This window comes from Odontesthes bonariensis, chromosome 7, assembly GCF_027942865.1.
Source record: "Odontesthes bonariensis isolate fOdoBon6 chromosome 7, fOdoBon6.hap1, whole genome shotgun sequence".
NCBI classification, from domain to species: domain Eukaryota; kingdom Metazoa; phylum Chordata; class Actinopteri; order Atheriniformes; family Atherinopsidae; genus Odontesthes; species Odontesthes bonariensis.
The window spans coordinates 40,417,677-40,433,802 of NC_134512.1; the positions used below are offsets into that span (position 1 = coordinate 40,417,677).

General features: G+C 48.9%; 2 protein-coding genes across 2 annotated transcripts; both read right to left on the reverse strand.

Moving 5' to 3' along the window:
* Positions 1-743: 743 nt before the first annotated feature.
* Positions 744-7,306, reverse strand: mphosph6 (M-phase phosphoprotein 6). The gene is made up of 5 exons (XM_075471154.1): positions 7,115-7,306; positions 6,346-6,458; positions 4,361-4,451; positions 4,055-4,155; positions 744-1,353 (listed from the first exon to the last, which is right to left on the reverse strand). The coding sequence occupies exons 1-5, from the start codon at positions 7,160-7,162 to the stop codon at positions 1,218-1,220; spliced, it is 489 nt and encodes a 162-aa protein (XP_075327269.1). The 5' UTR covers positions 7,163-7,306; the 3' UTR covers positions 744-1,217.
* A 462-nt stretch (positions 7,307-7,768) lies between these two features.
* Positions 7,769-16,055, reverse strand: snx20 (sorting nexin 20). The gene is made up of 3 exons (XM_075470823.1): positions 15,561-16,055; positions 10,886-11,031; positions 7,769-9,861 (listed from the first exon to the last, which is right to left on the reverse strand). Exons 1-3 carry the CDS (start codon positions 15,604-15,606, stop codon positions 9,190-9,192), a joined length of 864 nt encoding a protein of 287 aa, XP_075326938.1. The 5' UTR covers positions 15,607-16,055; the 3' UTR covers positions 7,769-9,189.
* Positions 16,056-16,126: the final 71 nt, after the last annotated feature.

Here is a 16,126-nt window from a genome sequence, read left to right on the forward strand (position 1 = left end):
GTTCTCACTCAGTTTCATGTTGGGTGATTTGGTATTGTTAACTTTCACCACAAAACTTAATTTGTGCTGAACTTTGGTCCCAAAAACAGCCTGTTGGAGCTATAATATTTTTCTTTTTGAGTAATGGTAAATTTGTTTATTGTTTTCATTATTATTTTGCTAATATTATTGTCTAGTTAATTGCTTTGCTTTATAGGTTTAGTCTTTTTCTTTGATTTATTTACTGTTATGATTTGAACACTTGGGGGCAGTAGTGGGCATAGGCACACCTGTATATAGGTAGGAAGTAGGTGGTGATCTGTGTGGGCATAAATAAAATAAACCAGCCTCAACTCAAAACTTCTGCCTGGAAATTGGACTATGTCTTGCCTGCGTACATTACCTGCCCATGGTGCCTGAAGTGTTCGTTTGATTGCTTTAATTTAAGTTTTGTTTAATTTGTTTGACAAACGGCCACTACACAGCGAAAGCCAATAAAATGATCAGCACAGGGCGGGTATTCAGTGATTTTTCACAGCAAACAGGGTTAACCCGACCCTGAAATCACCGTCTTCCTGTCAGAAACCCGTCCGATCTTTGCTTAGATGTGAGGAAAATGCTTCTAACTGAACCTCAGAGCGGTTTCGCCTGCTTTAGACCTTCCAGGACTCAGGATGGTGTGAAAGCTGTCGATGGCTTGGTGTCGGGGAGAAGCATCTGCTTCAGAAGTGAACTGGTTGGTGGATACAAACCGAACACTCAACAACCCTGAAAACTGGTTTATTTTTTTTTTAAAATGGTTTAAAACTTGATTCTTTTACATTTTCATGAATTAAAAAGTGAAAACAAAGGAAAAGCATCAGTTTGTTCCTGTGACAGAGACGACATCGTTAAAACAACATGGCTCCTCGTGACAGACAGAGAACAGCAGATTTAAGAACTCTAAAACGGTCCTTAAACACCGAGCGGTGCTCCATAAATAAATGTTTTTACAGTTTAATGAAACCGACCGACTCAATGAGTCAAACCTCCACAAACCTCGTCTTTCTCAAATATTTTGATCTTAAGTGTTTCACACGGGTTTCCCTGCAGCTGGTTAGCCTAGCTTAGCACAAAGACTGGGAATGGATGGGAAGCGTTAGCCTCTGAGAGCCAGCCCTTCAGCGTTCCTCTGAGCTGCGCCGTCAGACTCTCTGGGTTCATCCAGGAGTTAAAGAGCAGGAAGTAGAACACCAGCTTCAGTCCTGAGGCTTCAGAAACACTCGTTTCGTGTCCGTCTCCATCACGTTGTGGTTCACATCGTCCTCGTCCACGGACACTCGCTCACGCTTCTTCGCAAACTTCTTCTTCATGCTTCCAACTAAGCTCTCGTATCTGGGGGAGAAAACACATCAGGAGACGTTCACACCTGAATCTGAGTTGAGAGACGGTTGGAGTGAGCTTCACACCTGAGTATGTTCTATGGAGCAACTGAAACCATATCCACCTTTCCCAACCCTAACCCTATTCACCTTTCCCAACCTAAACCCTATCCACCTTTCCCAACCCTAACCCTGTCTACCTTTCCCAACCCTAACCCTATCCACCTTTCCCAACCCAAACCCTATCCACCTTTCCCAACCCAAACCCTATCCACCTTTCCCAACCCTAACCCTATCCACCTTTCCCAACCCTAACCCTATCCACCTTTCCCAACCCAAACCCTATCCACCTTTCCCAACCCAAACCCTATCCACCTTTCCCAACCCTAACCCTATCCACCTTTCCCAACTCTAACCCTATCCACCTTTCCCAACCCAAACCCTATCCACCTTTCCCAACCTAAACCCTATCCACCTTTCCCAACCCAAACCCTGTCCACCTTTCCCAACCCTAACCCTGTCTACCTTTCCCAACCCAAACCCTATCCACCTTTCCCAACCCAAACCCTGTCCACCTTTCCCAACCCTAACCCTGTCTACCTTTCCCAACCCAAACCCTGTCCACCTTTCCCAACCCAAACCCTATCCACCTTTCCCAACCCTAACCCTATCCACCTTTCCCAACCCAAACCCTATCCACCTTTCCCAACCCTAACCCTATCCACCTTTCCCAACCTAAACCCTATCCACCTTTCCCAACCCAAACCCTATCCACCTTTCCCAACCCAAACCCTATCCACCTTTCCCAACCCTGTCCACCTTTCCCAACCCAAACCCTATCCACCTTTCCCAACCCTGTCCACCTTTCCCAACCCTAACCCTATCCACCTTTCCCAACCCAAACCCTATCCACCTTTCCCAACCCTATCCACCTTTCCCAACCCAAACCCTATCCACCTTTCCCAACCCTGTCCACCTTTCCCAACCCTAACCCTATCCACCTTTCCCAACCCAAACCCTATCCACCTTTCCCAACCCTGTCCACCTTTCCCAACCCAAACCCTATCCACCTTTCCCAACCCAAACCCTATCCACCTTTCCCAACCCTATCCACCTTTCCCAACCCTATCCACCTTTCCCAACCCAAACCCTATCCACCTTTCCCAACCCTGTCCACCTTTCCCAACCCAAACCCTATCCACCTTTCCCAACCCAAACCCTATCCACCTTTCCCAACCCTAACCACCTTTCCCAACCCAAACCCTGTCTACCTTTCCCAACCCTGTCCACCTTTCCCAACCCTAACCCTATCCACCTTTCCCAACCCAAACCCTATCCACCTTTCCCAACCCAAACCCTATCCACCTTTCCCAACCCAAACCCTATCCACCTTTCCCAACCTAAACCCTATCCACCTTTCCCAACCCAAACCCTATCCACCTTTCCCAACCCAAACCCTATCCACCTTTCCCAACCCAAACCCTGTCCACCTTTCCCAACCCTAACCCTATCCACCTTTCCCAACCCAAACCCTGTCCACCTTTCCCAACCCTAACCCTGTCTACCTTTCCCAACCCAAACCCTGTCCACCTTTCCCAACCCAAACCCTATCCACCTTTCCCAACCCTAACCCTATCCACCTTTCCCAACCCAAACCCTATCCACCTTTCCCAACCCTAACCCTATCCACCTTTCCCAACCTAAACCCTATCCACCTTTCCCAACCCAAACCCTATCCACCTTTCCCAACCCAAACCCTATCCACCTTTCCCAACCCTGTCCACCTTTCCCAACCCAAACCCTATCCACCTTTCCCAACCCTGTCCACCTTTCCCAACCCTAACCCTATCCACCTTTCCCAACCCAAACCCTATCCACCTTTCCCAACCCTATCCACCTTTCCCAACCCAAACCCTATCCACCTTTCCCAACCCTGTCCACCTTTCCCAACCCTAACCCTATCCACCTTTCCCAACCCAAACCCTATCCACCTTTCCCAACCCTGTCCACCTTTCCCAACCCAAACCCTATCCACCTTTCCCAACCCAAACCCTATCCACCTTTCCCAACCCTATCCACCTTTCCCAACCCTATCCACCTTTCCCAACCCAAACCCTATCCACCTTTCCCAACCCTGTCCACCTTTCCCAACCCAAACCCTATCCACCTTTCCCAACCCAAACCCTATCCACCTTTCCCAACCCTAACCACCTTTCCCAACCCAAACCCTGTCTACCTTTCCCAACCCTGTCCACCTTTCCCAACCCTAACCCTATCCACCTTTCCCAACCCAAACCCTATCCACCTTTCCCAACCCAAACCCTATCCACCTTTCCCAACCCAAACCCTATCCACCTTTCCCAACCCAAACCCTATCCACCTTTCCCAACCCTATCCACCTTTCCCAACCCAAACCCTATCCACCTTTCCCAACCCAAACCCTATCCACCTTTCCCAACCCAAACCCTATCCACCTTTCCCAACCCTATCCACCTTTCCCAACCCAAACCCTATCCACCTTTCCCAACCTAAACCCTATCCACCTTTCCCAACCCAAACCCTATCCACCTTTCCCAACCCTAACCACCTTTCCCAACCCAAACCCTAACATAAAATGGATTATAAAGAGTTTATTCCAGATCCATGGATGTGACATGAGACAGATGTGGAATAGGACAGATGTGGAATAGTCCGAATGAACCAGCGGTCTGTACCTCAGAGCCATTTCTTCATCTGTGACGTCCGTCTGCATGCGGCTCACATCCTCTTCCTCCTCCTCATCTTCCTCTTTGGGGTTCAACAGAGCCATCAGTTTCTGTGAGCGACACACAGACACATTCAGTTTAACTGAGGACAGATGTGGAAGCATCTGGAGGGAACATTCAGCCTTTTTGTTCCCACAGAACAGACATCTCATTCTGTCACCACAACGAGCAGAAAATTAACACCAACATCTGTACAGCAAACAGCTGGTGGATCAGTTTCCATCTGTTTACCGACTTTAAAAAACAAGAACTGACCTCGACTTCTGGATTAAAGCCTCTGAACGACAGGCGGCCGAAGTGCAGCTCCTCACAGGGCACAAAACTCTTCTCCTCTACGATCAGGTTCCTGATGGAGACACACACCGTCAATCACTGCTGGTTAACCTGGTTAACCCACGTCACTGCTGGTTAACCCGCCTCACTGCTGGTTAATCTGGTTAACCCACCTCCCTGCTGGTTAACCCGCCTCCCTGCTGGTTAACCCGCCTCCCTGGTGGTTAATCTGCTTAACCCACCACCCTGCTGGTTAACCCGCCTCACTGCTGGTTAACCCACCTCCCTGCTGGTTAACCCGCCTCACTGCTGGTTAACCCACCTCCCTGCTGATTAACCCGCCTCACTGCTGGTTAACCTACCTCCCTGCTGGTTAACCCGCCTCACTGCTGGTTAACCCGCCTCCCTGCTGATTAACCCGCCTCCCTGCTGGTTAACCCGCCTCCCTGCTGGTTAACCCGCCTCACTGCTGGTTAACCCGCCTCACTGCTGGTTAACCCACCTCCCTGCTGGTTAACCCGCCTCACTGCTGGTTAACCCACCTCCCTGCTGGTTAATCTGGTTAACCCACCTCCCTGCTGGTTAACCCACCTCACTGCTGGTTAACCTGGTTAACCCGCCTCCCTGCTGGCTAATCCGCCTCACTGCTGGTTAACCCGGTTAACCCGCCTCACTGCTGGTTAATCTGGTTAACCCACCACCCTGCTGGTTAACCCGCCTCACTGCTGGTTAACCTGGTTAACCCACCTCACTACTGGTTAACCCACCTCCCTGCTGGTTAACCCGCCTCACTGCTGGTTAACCCACCTCCCTGCTGATTAACCCACCTCCCTGCTGATTAACCCGCCTCACTGCTGGTTAACCCACCTCCCTGCTGATTAACCCACCTCCCTGCTGGTTAACCCACCTCACTGCTGGTTACCCTGGTTAACCCGCCTCCCTGCTGGCTAATCCGCCTCACTGCTGGTTAACCCGCCTCACTGCTGGTTAACCCACCCCCCTGCTGATTAACCCGCCTCACTGCTGGTTAACCCACCTCCCTGCTGATTAACCTACCTCCCTGCTGGTTAACCCACCTCACTGCTGGTTAACCCGGTTAACCCGCCTCACTGCTGGTTAACCCACCTCCCTGCTGGTTAACCTGGCTAACTCACCTCCCTGCTGGTTAACCCACCTCCCTGCTGGTTAACCTGGTTAATCCACCTCACTGCTGGTTAACCTGGCTAACTCACCTCCCTGCTGGTTAACCCACCTCACTGCTGGTAAACCTGGTTAATCCACCTCCCTGCTGGCTAACCCACCTCCCTCCTGGTTAACCCACCTCCCTGCTGGTTAACCCACCTCACTGCTGGTTAACCTGGCTAACTCACCTCCCTGCTGGCTAACCCACCTCCCTGCTGGCTAACCTGGCTAACCCACCTCCCTGCTGGTTAACCTGGCTAACTAACCTCCCTGCTGGCTAACCTCCCTGCTGGTTAACCTGGCTAACTAACCTCCCTGCTGGCTAACCTCCCTGCTGGCTAACCCACCTGCCTGCTGGCTAACCTCCCTGCTGGCTAACTCACCTCCCTGCTGGCTAACCTACCTGCTGGCTAACCCACCTCCCTGCTGGCTAACTCACCTCCCTGCTGGCTAACCCACCTCCCTGCTGGCTAACTCACCTCCCTGCTGGCTAACCTCCCTGCTGGCTAACCCACCTGCCTGCTGGCTAACCTCCCTGCTGGCTAACCCACCTCCCTGCTGGCTAACCCACCTGCCTGCTGGCTAACCTCCCTGCTGGCTAACTCACCTCCCTGCTGGCTAACCTCCCTGCTGGCTAACTCACCTCCCTGCTGGCTAACCTCCCTGCTGGCTAACCCACCTGCCTGCTGGCTAACCTCCCTGCTAGCTAACTCACCTCCCTGCTGGCTAACCTACCTGCTGGCTAACCCACCTCCCTGCTGGCTAACCTCCCTGCTGACACGTACTCTTTAGCTTTGAGCTCCGGCAGGTCCAGGTACCAGTGTTCATCGCTGATGATCCTCTTCTCATCTTCCTCCAGCTGCTTCTTGGTCTCAGCATCCAGCCCTCTCTGCATGAACTGAGGCCACAACCAGAGGTTCGTGTTACTGTAAACTCACCGGTCGCATCACACTGATGCTTCTGCTCTGACCTCTGACCTCCGGATATTTTACATTCATTTACCTAATGATCCAGATACACAGGGGTGGAGCAGTGATTTTAAATGTTCCAGGGGGGGCACATGAGCGCCACATCAAGCCCAGAGACCCGACGCTGAAGTTGGCATCGGATTCACAAATTAAATGGATGGGCATAAAAGGCCATTTCACTGCATTTTTGCAGTGTATGGAAACTACAATAGTTAGACTGCTCAAATCTGGATAGAATTATTCTAAAGAGGGTACAGAGTCTTTAAAACACTTTGTATGTTGGTGCACTACGAGGGTGGGCAAACCGTTAATATAATACATCCACAGACCTGACACAATGTGCCAAAATCACAAGTTTGTGTGAAAAGTTTGCAGTTTTTCTGCACATTTTCTGTTTTTATGAATAACTTTTCTTTACAAGAGAAATGTAGACACAACTTCTCACTTTGTATTTTATAGGCTCGCTCATTTTGGCACAAACTTACATTCACAGAAATGTCTAATATCCATGCTAACCCTGCCAGCTAACACTGCTAGCTAACCCTGCCAGCTAACCCTGCTAGCCAACCCTGCCAGCTAACCTTACCTTCATACGCAGCAGGTTTTTGGAGAGTCTCACAGCGTCGCCCGCCATCGTTAACCAGTTAACCGAAAACTAAATAATTAATTGACAAACACGAGCTGCTGGATGTTTGTTCCACAGTTAGCCTATAAGCTAATAACCAGCTGCATGCGCTCCACGCAGCCGCAACTATACACAGTCGGAAACGATCGAGCATCAGCCGCAAGCCGGAGAGTCGAGCCCAGATCAGGAGCCCAGATCAGGAGCCCAGATCAGGAGCCCAGATCAGGAGCCCAGATCAGGAGCCCAGATCAGGAGCCCAGATCAGGAGCCCAGATCAGGAGCCCAGATCAGGAGCCCAGATCAGGAGCCCAGATCAGGAGCCCAGATCAGGAGCCCAGATCAGCTCTGCAGCCGTTCCTGATGTAAAAACTAATCAAACCAGATGGTGTTTTTATGGGATACTATCCCATAATTTCAACTTAGTATCTCATAATTATGAGATAGTATTTTTACATTTATTTTCATTAAGTGGCGAAAACGGGCTTCCACAGTTTATCAGTGTGGCTCTGAGAAGAAATACTAAAACACAATATTCATGTTTGTTTTTTTAATTTCAAAATGATCAAAAACTTATCAAAGCATTTAACTGATTCATGAATTGTTTATTCTTCAGAAAATGAGGAAAACATCCAAAGCATCGTGATTTAAAATAGTGTAAAAAATTAGTAAAAGTACAGATTTTATCTGTAAATTAACAATCCGCCTGTTATTATATGTATTATGCCAATAATGCCAAATTACAGATATTTCCCATTTTTTTTACAGGAAAATTACTTTTATAATTATACAATATTTTCCTGTTTTCTTAAATTATGTGCAAATGTATGTAAAATTACGATTATTGCCTGTTATTTTATGTGTTGCTTGTTATATAAAGGTTTATCTCCAAACTAACATTAGGATTGTCTCTTTATTGAAGATGATTGATCATAATTATTTGGGAAAAATCTGTCAAATAATGTTATTTTTCTTTAAATATAATGTTTTTGCACGTTAATTTGAATTACAGTTTTTTTTTACTATAATTTTACGGTGTTTGTTTGGCAGCCGTAGATTGCCAGTCATTTACCGTTTTTTTTACTTTATTTTTTATTTTTTACAGTCCAGGATCTCCTCCAGGATCTCCTCCAGGATCTCCTCCAGGATGTGGATGGGTGCTCCATCTGTCCACCACAGCCTGCAGCTGTTTGGGGTTTGTTCATCTCCTTTAGCCCTTTGTTTAAAGCCTCCCGGGGTAAATCTATCCAACTCCCTCACAGCGTCATGCTGATTCACCTGGTTTAACCTGGTTTAACCTGGTTTAACCCTAACCCTGGTTTAGTAAATCTGGTCCTGGACTGCTTATGTGAAGCTTCACCAGCTGAAATCTGAACTTTGAGTTGAAGGAACAGATTAATAGTTAGATTTCAGGGCTGAGCAGGATGTCTGTGGTGCACGGAGCCACCTCCTCAGATGAACTCTTGGACCACCACCTCCTCAGATGAGCTCTTGGACCACCACCTCCTCAGATGAGCTCTTGGACCACCACCTCCTCAGATGAACTCTTGGATCACCACCTCCTCAATTGAACTCTTGGACCACCACCTCCTCAGATGAACTCTTGGACCACCACCTCCTCAGATGAACTCTTGGACCACCACCTCCTCAGATGAACTCTTGGACCACCACCTCCTCAGATGAACTCTTGGACCACCACCTCCTCAGATGAACTCTTGGACCACCACCTCCTCAGATGAACTCTTGGACCACCACCTCCTCAGATGAACTCTTGGACCACCACCTCCTCAGATGAACTCTTGGACCACCACCTCCTCAGATGAACTCTTGGACCACCACCTCCTCAGATGAACTCTTGGATCACCACCTCCTCAGATGAACTCTTGGATCACCACCTCCTCAGATGAACTCTTGGATCACCACCTCCTCAGATGAACTCTTGGATCACCACCTTCTCAGATGAGCTCTTGGATCATCACCTCCTCAGATGAGCTCTTGGATCATCACCTCCTCAGATGAACTCTTGGATCACCACCTCCTCAGATGAACTCTTGGATCACCACCTCCTTCAGGGAGCGCAGGGACACCTCCCCCCTCTCGGCATCTCTCAGGGAGGTCAGTTCCTCCTGCATCTGAGCCACGGGGTGTCCCAGCTGGTACCCCAGGTCCACCAGCAGCTCCAGCAGCGAGGCTCTGTAGGCCTGCAGCTTGTAGCGTCTCACCGGCGGCAGCGCCCTCTGAGCCGCGGTGAACGCCTGCTGCGGCTCGTCCATGTCCCGGTAACACACGGCGAGGGCGGACAGGGTGGTCACCATCAGGGTGGGTTTCTGCCAGGGCGAAAGCTTCTCCTGGATCTCCAGAACCACCTGCAGCAGCTCCAGAGCCGCCGCGAACTGGCCCGCTCGCAGCAGCACGTGGGCTCGCCTCTGCTCCGGCTCCGTGAAGAAGTCTGAGAAGCGATGGGAGCGTCTGACGCAGCGCACGGCAAACAGCTTGGCCAGGTAGTCCTGCAGGGCCAGGCGGCGCTCCAAGATGTTTTCAGGGCTGAAGTTCCCCGTCAGAAGCTTCCGGGGCAGAACCACCTCCTCCAGCTCCTCGTCGAACTCCTCCAGAAGTTTGTGGTGCAAGTGGCAGAACTCGCTGTAGCGGCGCTCCACTGAAACCCGGCGGGAGTCGAAGCTGCCGGAGCGCATCACCACCACCTCATACACCTGGAAACAGACAGGAAGTGATCAGAGCTCCTCCTCTGAAACCTCTTCAGCATAAATATTGTGGTGGGGGGGCAGTTAGATGGTTCTGAGCTTTAAAGCAGAAGATTCATGCTGATGGTGGGGTATCTTCATGATAAGATAACCCTAACCCTACCCTACCCTACCATAACTCTACCCTAACCCTAACCCTACCATAACTTTAACCCCCACCCTACCCTACGCCACCCTACCCTACCCCACCCTACCCTACAATAACCCTACCATAACTTTAACCCCCACCCTACCCTACGCCACCCTACCCTACCCCACCCTACCCTAACCATAACCCTACCATAACCCTACCCTAGCCATAACCCTACCATAACCCTACCCCCCACCCCACCCTACCCCACCCTACCATAACCCTACCCCCCACCCCACCCTACCCTACCATAACCCTACCCCCCACCCCACCCTACCCCACCCTACCATAACCCTACCCCCCACCCCACCCTACCCTACCATAACCCTACCCCCCACCCTACCCTACCCTACCCTACCATAACCCTACCCCCCACCCTACCCTACCCGACCCTACCCTACCCTACCCTACCATAACCCTACCCCCCACCCTACCCTACCCTACCATAACCCTACCCCCCACCCTACCCTACCCCACCCTACCATAACTCTACCCCCCACCCTACCCTACCCCACCCTACCCCACCCTACCATAACCCTACCCCCCACCCTACCCTACCCTAACACAACCAATTATGACTGTCCCGAATGGTTCCTAATGGTCCAGATGGTTTTTTGCTGAAGTTGTAATCCTGTATTTCACATTCTTGATGTCAGTAAGTCTGTCGGTGACTCTTTCGTCCTGTTATTGTTACTTTATGATTTGCATCCTGATGCATTTTATCACCTGTTTGGATCTATTTCCTTCAACATTAAACCATGAATCTGAACAATGTGGGCTAAACCAGATTCTGCCCTTTTCCTGACCGTGTTCCCGGTGAGGTGCGGCGTGTCGGCGTCTCACCACGTGTTTGCTCAGAGGCTGCTCCACGATCCGGATCGACGGGATCTCAAACAGCAGCCGCCTGACGGGTCGCTCCTGCCTCTTCTCCGCCCTCCAGTTCTGCTGCAGCTCCTTGGTGGTTAGACCGGAACAGCTGGCGGCTTCACCTAAAGCGCAAACACACCCGAGTAAGTCTGACCTGGTTCTGATTCTGATGGAGTTTTCTTCCTGTTCAACTGCTTTAATTTGCACAACTGCTCATTTTGCACTAATAACATACAATATAATGTAAATTACCCATATACCCTATATTTCTTATTGGTTCAGTCTGCTCAGTTAAATTTATTTATTTATTTTTACCTTTATTGTTAAATGTACAAATCTGTTTTTATTTAGTTTACTGATGTTTATTATTATTATTATTATTATTACTATTATTATTATTATTACTACTATTATTATTATTTACCCTACTCTTCATACTGTAGATTTGTTTATAGCTGATGTTTACTCTCTATTTTTATTCTATTATATTTGCTTGTTTTACTATACGCTGTAATTTCCCAAATTGGGATGAATAAAGTATCTATCTATCTATCTATCTATCTATCTATCTATCTATCTATCTATCTATCTATCTATCTATCCATCCATCCATCCATCCATCCATCCATCCATCCATCCATCCATCTTTCTCTCCACAGTCGCCTCGTGCAGCTCAGGACGGGGGATTGGATTGGATTGAATGAACTGGACTGAATCTAATTGGATTTGAGTTTGTTTAATTTCTCTTTTGAAGTGCAATCATTTTGTTGTGACTCATTTAGATTCCTAAATTATAGCGTAAATATGTATAAATGTGTTCAATTCAGCACCTTTTAAACAACCGAAGTTCAGTGCTGCAGAAATATCTGCTTAAAAATTAAACAAATGAACAATGTCGTCAGGACTAGTTTTTTCCAGCTGCGTCTCTTGGCCAAAGTTAAAATGTTTTTAAGTGGTCATGACCTTGAGAAAGCCATCCAAGCCCTAATAAGTTCAAGGTCAGACTATTTTACAGTTTTTCTCTGTTGGTTTGGCTCATTTCTTGAAACAGAAATTACATTCTCAAAACTCTAAGATCATTTGGCATAACACTCTTATAGTTCAGCACAACACCATAGCTACCCTGCAAAAGCACATATCTCTCCCAAAACTGTTCACCCATGCTTCAGACCTGATTTCTTTCCCATGTAAAGAGTCAGTGCCACCCAAATTGCAAAGATCTTTCTCAATTGCCTATTCTCATTTCTTGAAACAGACCGGATGTTTTCAACACTCTTTAGTACTTTTTGCAAAACTAAACTGAATGGTTCACCAGCAAAAGCTCATATCTGCCCCTAAACAGTTCACCCATGTGTCAAAATGAAGTTTCTTTCTCATTCAAATAGTCAGTGCCCCCAAAATGCATTGTCCTTTTGGCATTGTGTGAGCACTACAAGTCAAAATGTTTAGATGTTTTGTCACTATGGCATAGGACTACCTAACAGAATACAATAGTGTATAAAACTGAAGGAAAAAAGTTTCAGCCTCAAAGCACACACAATACACTCATACCAACCATTTTTATTCACACAAATACTGTGAAGTACGTAACTTCCATACAGTATAGTATTGTAGAAGGAAAATAAAAATATACATAGCACACATATACTGTAATATAAACACAAACAAAAAACAAGCACAATTATGTGGCCTGCAGTACTGTAAATAAATCTGCAGCTTACAGAAAACACTATAGCAACACTTTACTGGTCACTGTCGTCCCCCTCCCCCTCACCCTCCCCCTCACCCTCCCCCTCACCCTCACCCTCACCCTCACCCTCACCCTCCCGCTCCCCCTCACCCTCACCCTCACCCTCCCGCTCACCCTCACCCTCACCCTCACCCTCCCCCTCACCCTCACCCTCACCCTCCCCCTCCCCCTCACCCTCACCCTCACCCTCACCCTCACCCTCACCCTCACCCTCACCCTCCCCCTCCCCCTCACCCTCACCCTCACCCTCACCCTCCCGCTCACCCTCACCCTCACCCTCACCCTCCCCCTCACCCTCACCCTCACCCTCACCCTCCCCCTCACCCTCCCCCTCACCCTCACCCTCACCCTCACCCTCACCCTCCCCCGCCCCTCCCTCATGACCACTGTCCTCACCCTCCTGGCGGTCCAGATGTTGCTGTCTGTCTGGCCACAGATTCTCATCAACATTGCAACATATATTTTCCCTTGCAATGCAACGCGGGAAGAAACGCCGTGCATGCCGCAGCCCTCCCCTACACTGATCTCCTGTAATGTGTAAGCATGCAGCGTCCGTTGCATGGAGCAGAGAAAAACTCCTCAATAGGATTAAGGAAAGGGGAATAACATGAGATTCTATATGGTATTGATGGTATCATGTTCTTGGCCCATTTTGACAATTGAACAGATTATTGTGCATGTGATGACTTATACAATGAAGTCATGCCGACATATTTTGGATAGAAGAACCATTAGACCAAGAATCAACGAATCAGTTCAGATCACCAAAATCAATTCACTTGGAAAATGTGCTAAATGTAGGCAAACTGTGCAAACTGTAGGCTACTTGTTCTTAATCTTTTGCAGAGATGCACTGACACAATTGACACATGTATTAAGACAATTGTAATTTGATGAAAGCAATGAGAAATGCCATTCTGTTGTGAACAATTGCGAGGTGGTTTGGAGATTTGTCCATGTTATTTTGATAATGTAATTTCTGTTTCAAGAAATGAGCCAAACCAATAGAGAAAAACTGTAATGCCCTTAATGTGGGCGTCTCCCAGTCTTCTCTCGGTCGCCTTCAGCTGGTGCAGAACGCTGCTGCCCGTCTTTAACCAACACCAACAGACGTGTGCACATCACTCCTGTTCTTAACTCCCTCCATTGGCTTCCTGTCCTTTAGAGAACTCATTTTAAACTTTTAATGTTGGTTTTTAAAGCTCTTAGCGGCCTCGCCCCGTCGTATTTATCTGAGCTTTTAACAGTCCTGGTAGAGCTCTGAGGTCAACAGATCAGTTTCTGCTGGAAGTGCCCAGGTCAGAATACAAACCCTGGGGTGAGCAAGCCTTTTCCCAAAGCTGCCCCCAGGCTCTGGAATAAGCCCCCCGTCCAGCTGCCTCTTATTTCTGACCTGGCCCTCTTCAGATCCAGGCTAAAAACCTGCTTATTTAGGATGGCTTTAATACCCAGTAGCATGATGACACTTTTATCTTATTTTATTGCTTTCACTGTTCTTTTATTGTTTTTACTTGTTTTTACTTTCTGACTCTCCCTACAGTCTGGGTTAAGGTAGGGTTAGGGTTAGGATAGGGTAAGGGTTAGGGTTGGGTAAGGGTTAGGGTTGGGTAAGGGCTAGGGTTAGGTTAGGGTAGGGTTAGGATAGGGTAAGGGTTAGGATAGGGTAAGGGTTAGGGTTGGGTAAGGGTTAGGGTTAGGGTTAGGGTTAGGGTTAGGGTTAGGTTAGGTTAGGGTTAGGGTTAGGGTTAGGATAGGGTAAGGGTTAGGATAGGGTAAGGGTTAGGGTTGGGTAAGGGTTAGGTTAGGGTAAGGGTTAGGGTTGGGTAAGGGTTAGGTTAGGGTTAGGGTTAGGATAGGGTAAGGGTTAGGATAGGGTAAGGGTTAGGGTTGGGTAAGGGTTAGGGTTAGGGTTAGGTTAGGTTAGGTTAGGGTAGGGTTAGGATAGGGTAAGGGTTAGGATAGGGTAAGGGTTAGGGTTGGGTAAGGGTTAGGGTTGGGTAAGGGTTAGGTTAGGGTAGGGTAAGGGTTGGGTAAGGGTTAGGGTTAGGTAAGGGTAAGGGTTAGGATAGGGTAAGGGTTAGGGTTGGGTAAGGGTTAGGTTAGGGTAGGGTAAGGGTTGGGTAAGGGTTAGGGTTAGGGTTAGGTAAGGGTAAGGGTTAGGATAGGGTAAGGGTTGGGTTGGGTAAGGGTTAGGGTAAGGGTTGGGTAAGGGTTAGGGTTAGGTAAGGGTTGGGTTAAGTTAGGGTAAGGGTTGGGTTAGGGTTAGGGTTAGGTAAGGGCTGGGTTAAGTTAGGGTAAGGGTTGGGTAAGGGTTAGGGTTAGGGTAAGGGTTGGGTAAGGGTTAGGTTAGGGTAGGGTAGGGTAAGGGTTGGGTAAGGGTTAGGGGTAGGGTAAGGGTTAGGGTTAGGGTTAGGTTAGGTTAGGGTTGGGTAAGGGTTAGGGTAAACCCATCTAACGGCTTTGCTCAGTGAGCTGCCGGTGCTTCAACAAAACCACCGTAAAGTCATGAAGAAGAGTGCTGTTCAGAGGGCGATGAAGAGGAGGAAAGAGGAGGGTGTGGAAGCTGTCTGTGGGAAGCTTGAAGATCATGCTTATCATGCGATGGAAGAACAGCGTGAATCGACTTCAACACAGAAGAAAAGATGAAGAGAATTCAGCAGAAGACCAGAGTAAACACATGTGGCTTTAACCAGATGTAAATAACTGCTGAAGAACTGAAGGTTTCTCCTCAGCAGGTGATTCCATCTGCAGGTAAAGAGGCAAACTATCCCTTTAATGGCTGCCTTCTCCATGTTGACCACTAGAGGGCAGAAACTGTCCTGCACTGAGAGGGACCAACAGGTCTGACAGCAGCGTTCATGTTCAGAGTCAAACAGAGACGGAGGAAGAAACAAACAGAACCTGAAGTCTGCGGTGGCTCCTTGGTGTCCCTCCTGGGTTCTGCCATCTGTTCTGGTCTGGGTCCGGAGCTCAGAGAAGGCCTCCAGCTGTTCTGGTTCTGGGTCCGGAGCTCAGAGAAGGCCTCCAGCTGTTCTGGTTCTGGGTCCGGAGCTCAGAGAAGGCCTCCAGCTGTTCTGGTTCTGGGTCCGGAGCTCAGAGAAGGCCTCCAGCTGTTCTGGTCTGGGTCCGGAGCTCAGAGAAGGCCTCCAGCTGTTCTGGTCTGGGTCCGGAGCTCAGAGAAGGCCTCCAGCTGTTCTGGTCTGGGTCCGGAGCTCAGAGAAGGCCTCCAGCTGTTCTGGTCTGGGTCCAGAGCTCAGAGAAGGCCTCCAGCTGTTCTGGTCTGGGTCCAGAGCTCAGAGAAGGCCTCCAGCTGTTCTGGTTCTGGGTCTGGAGCGCAGAGAAAGCCTCCGAATACGTGAAAGCAGCGACAGACGAGTGCAAACAGGAGGAAGTTCCTGCAGATAAAAGGCTGCAGAGGGAAGTGAAAGTGTTGGGACGCTTGTTTTACGGCTCAGGGGGAAGCGGGC

What these genes read in the sequence shown, in the direction of transcription:
- mphosph6 (XM_075471154.1), bottom strand. Translation starts at nt 7,162, where the DNA reads ATGGCGGGCGACGCTGTGAGACTCTCCAAAAACCTGCTGCGTATGAAG. An exon ending in CCGGAGCTCAAAGCTAAAGA is followed by an intron (nt 4,452 to 6,345) that starts GTACGTGTCAGC and finishes TGTCTCCATCAG; the next exon opens with GAACCTGATCGTAGAGGAGA. An exon ending in GCTTTAATCCAGAAGTCGAG is followed by an intron (nt 4,156 to 4,360) that starts GTCAGTTCTTGT and finishes TGTCGCTCACAG; the next exon opens with AAACTGATGGCTCTGTTGAA.
- snx20 (XM_075470823.1), bottom strand. Translation starts at nt 15,606, where the DNA reads ATGGCAGAACCCAGGAGGGACACCAAGGAGCCACCGCAGACTTCAG. An exon ending in GGAGCCACCGCAGACTTCAG is followed by an intron (nt 11,032 to 15,560) that starts GTTCTGTTTGTT and finishes TTTGCGCTTTAG; the next exon opens with GTGAAGCCGCCAGCTGTTCC. An exon ending in AGCCTCTGAGCAAACACGTG is followed by an intron (nt 9,862 to 10,885) that starts GTGAGACGCCGA and finishes GTCTGTTTCCAG; the next exon opens with GTGTATGAGGTGGTGGTGAT.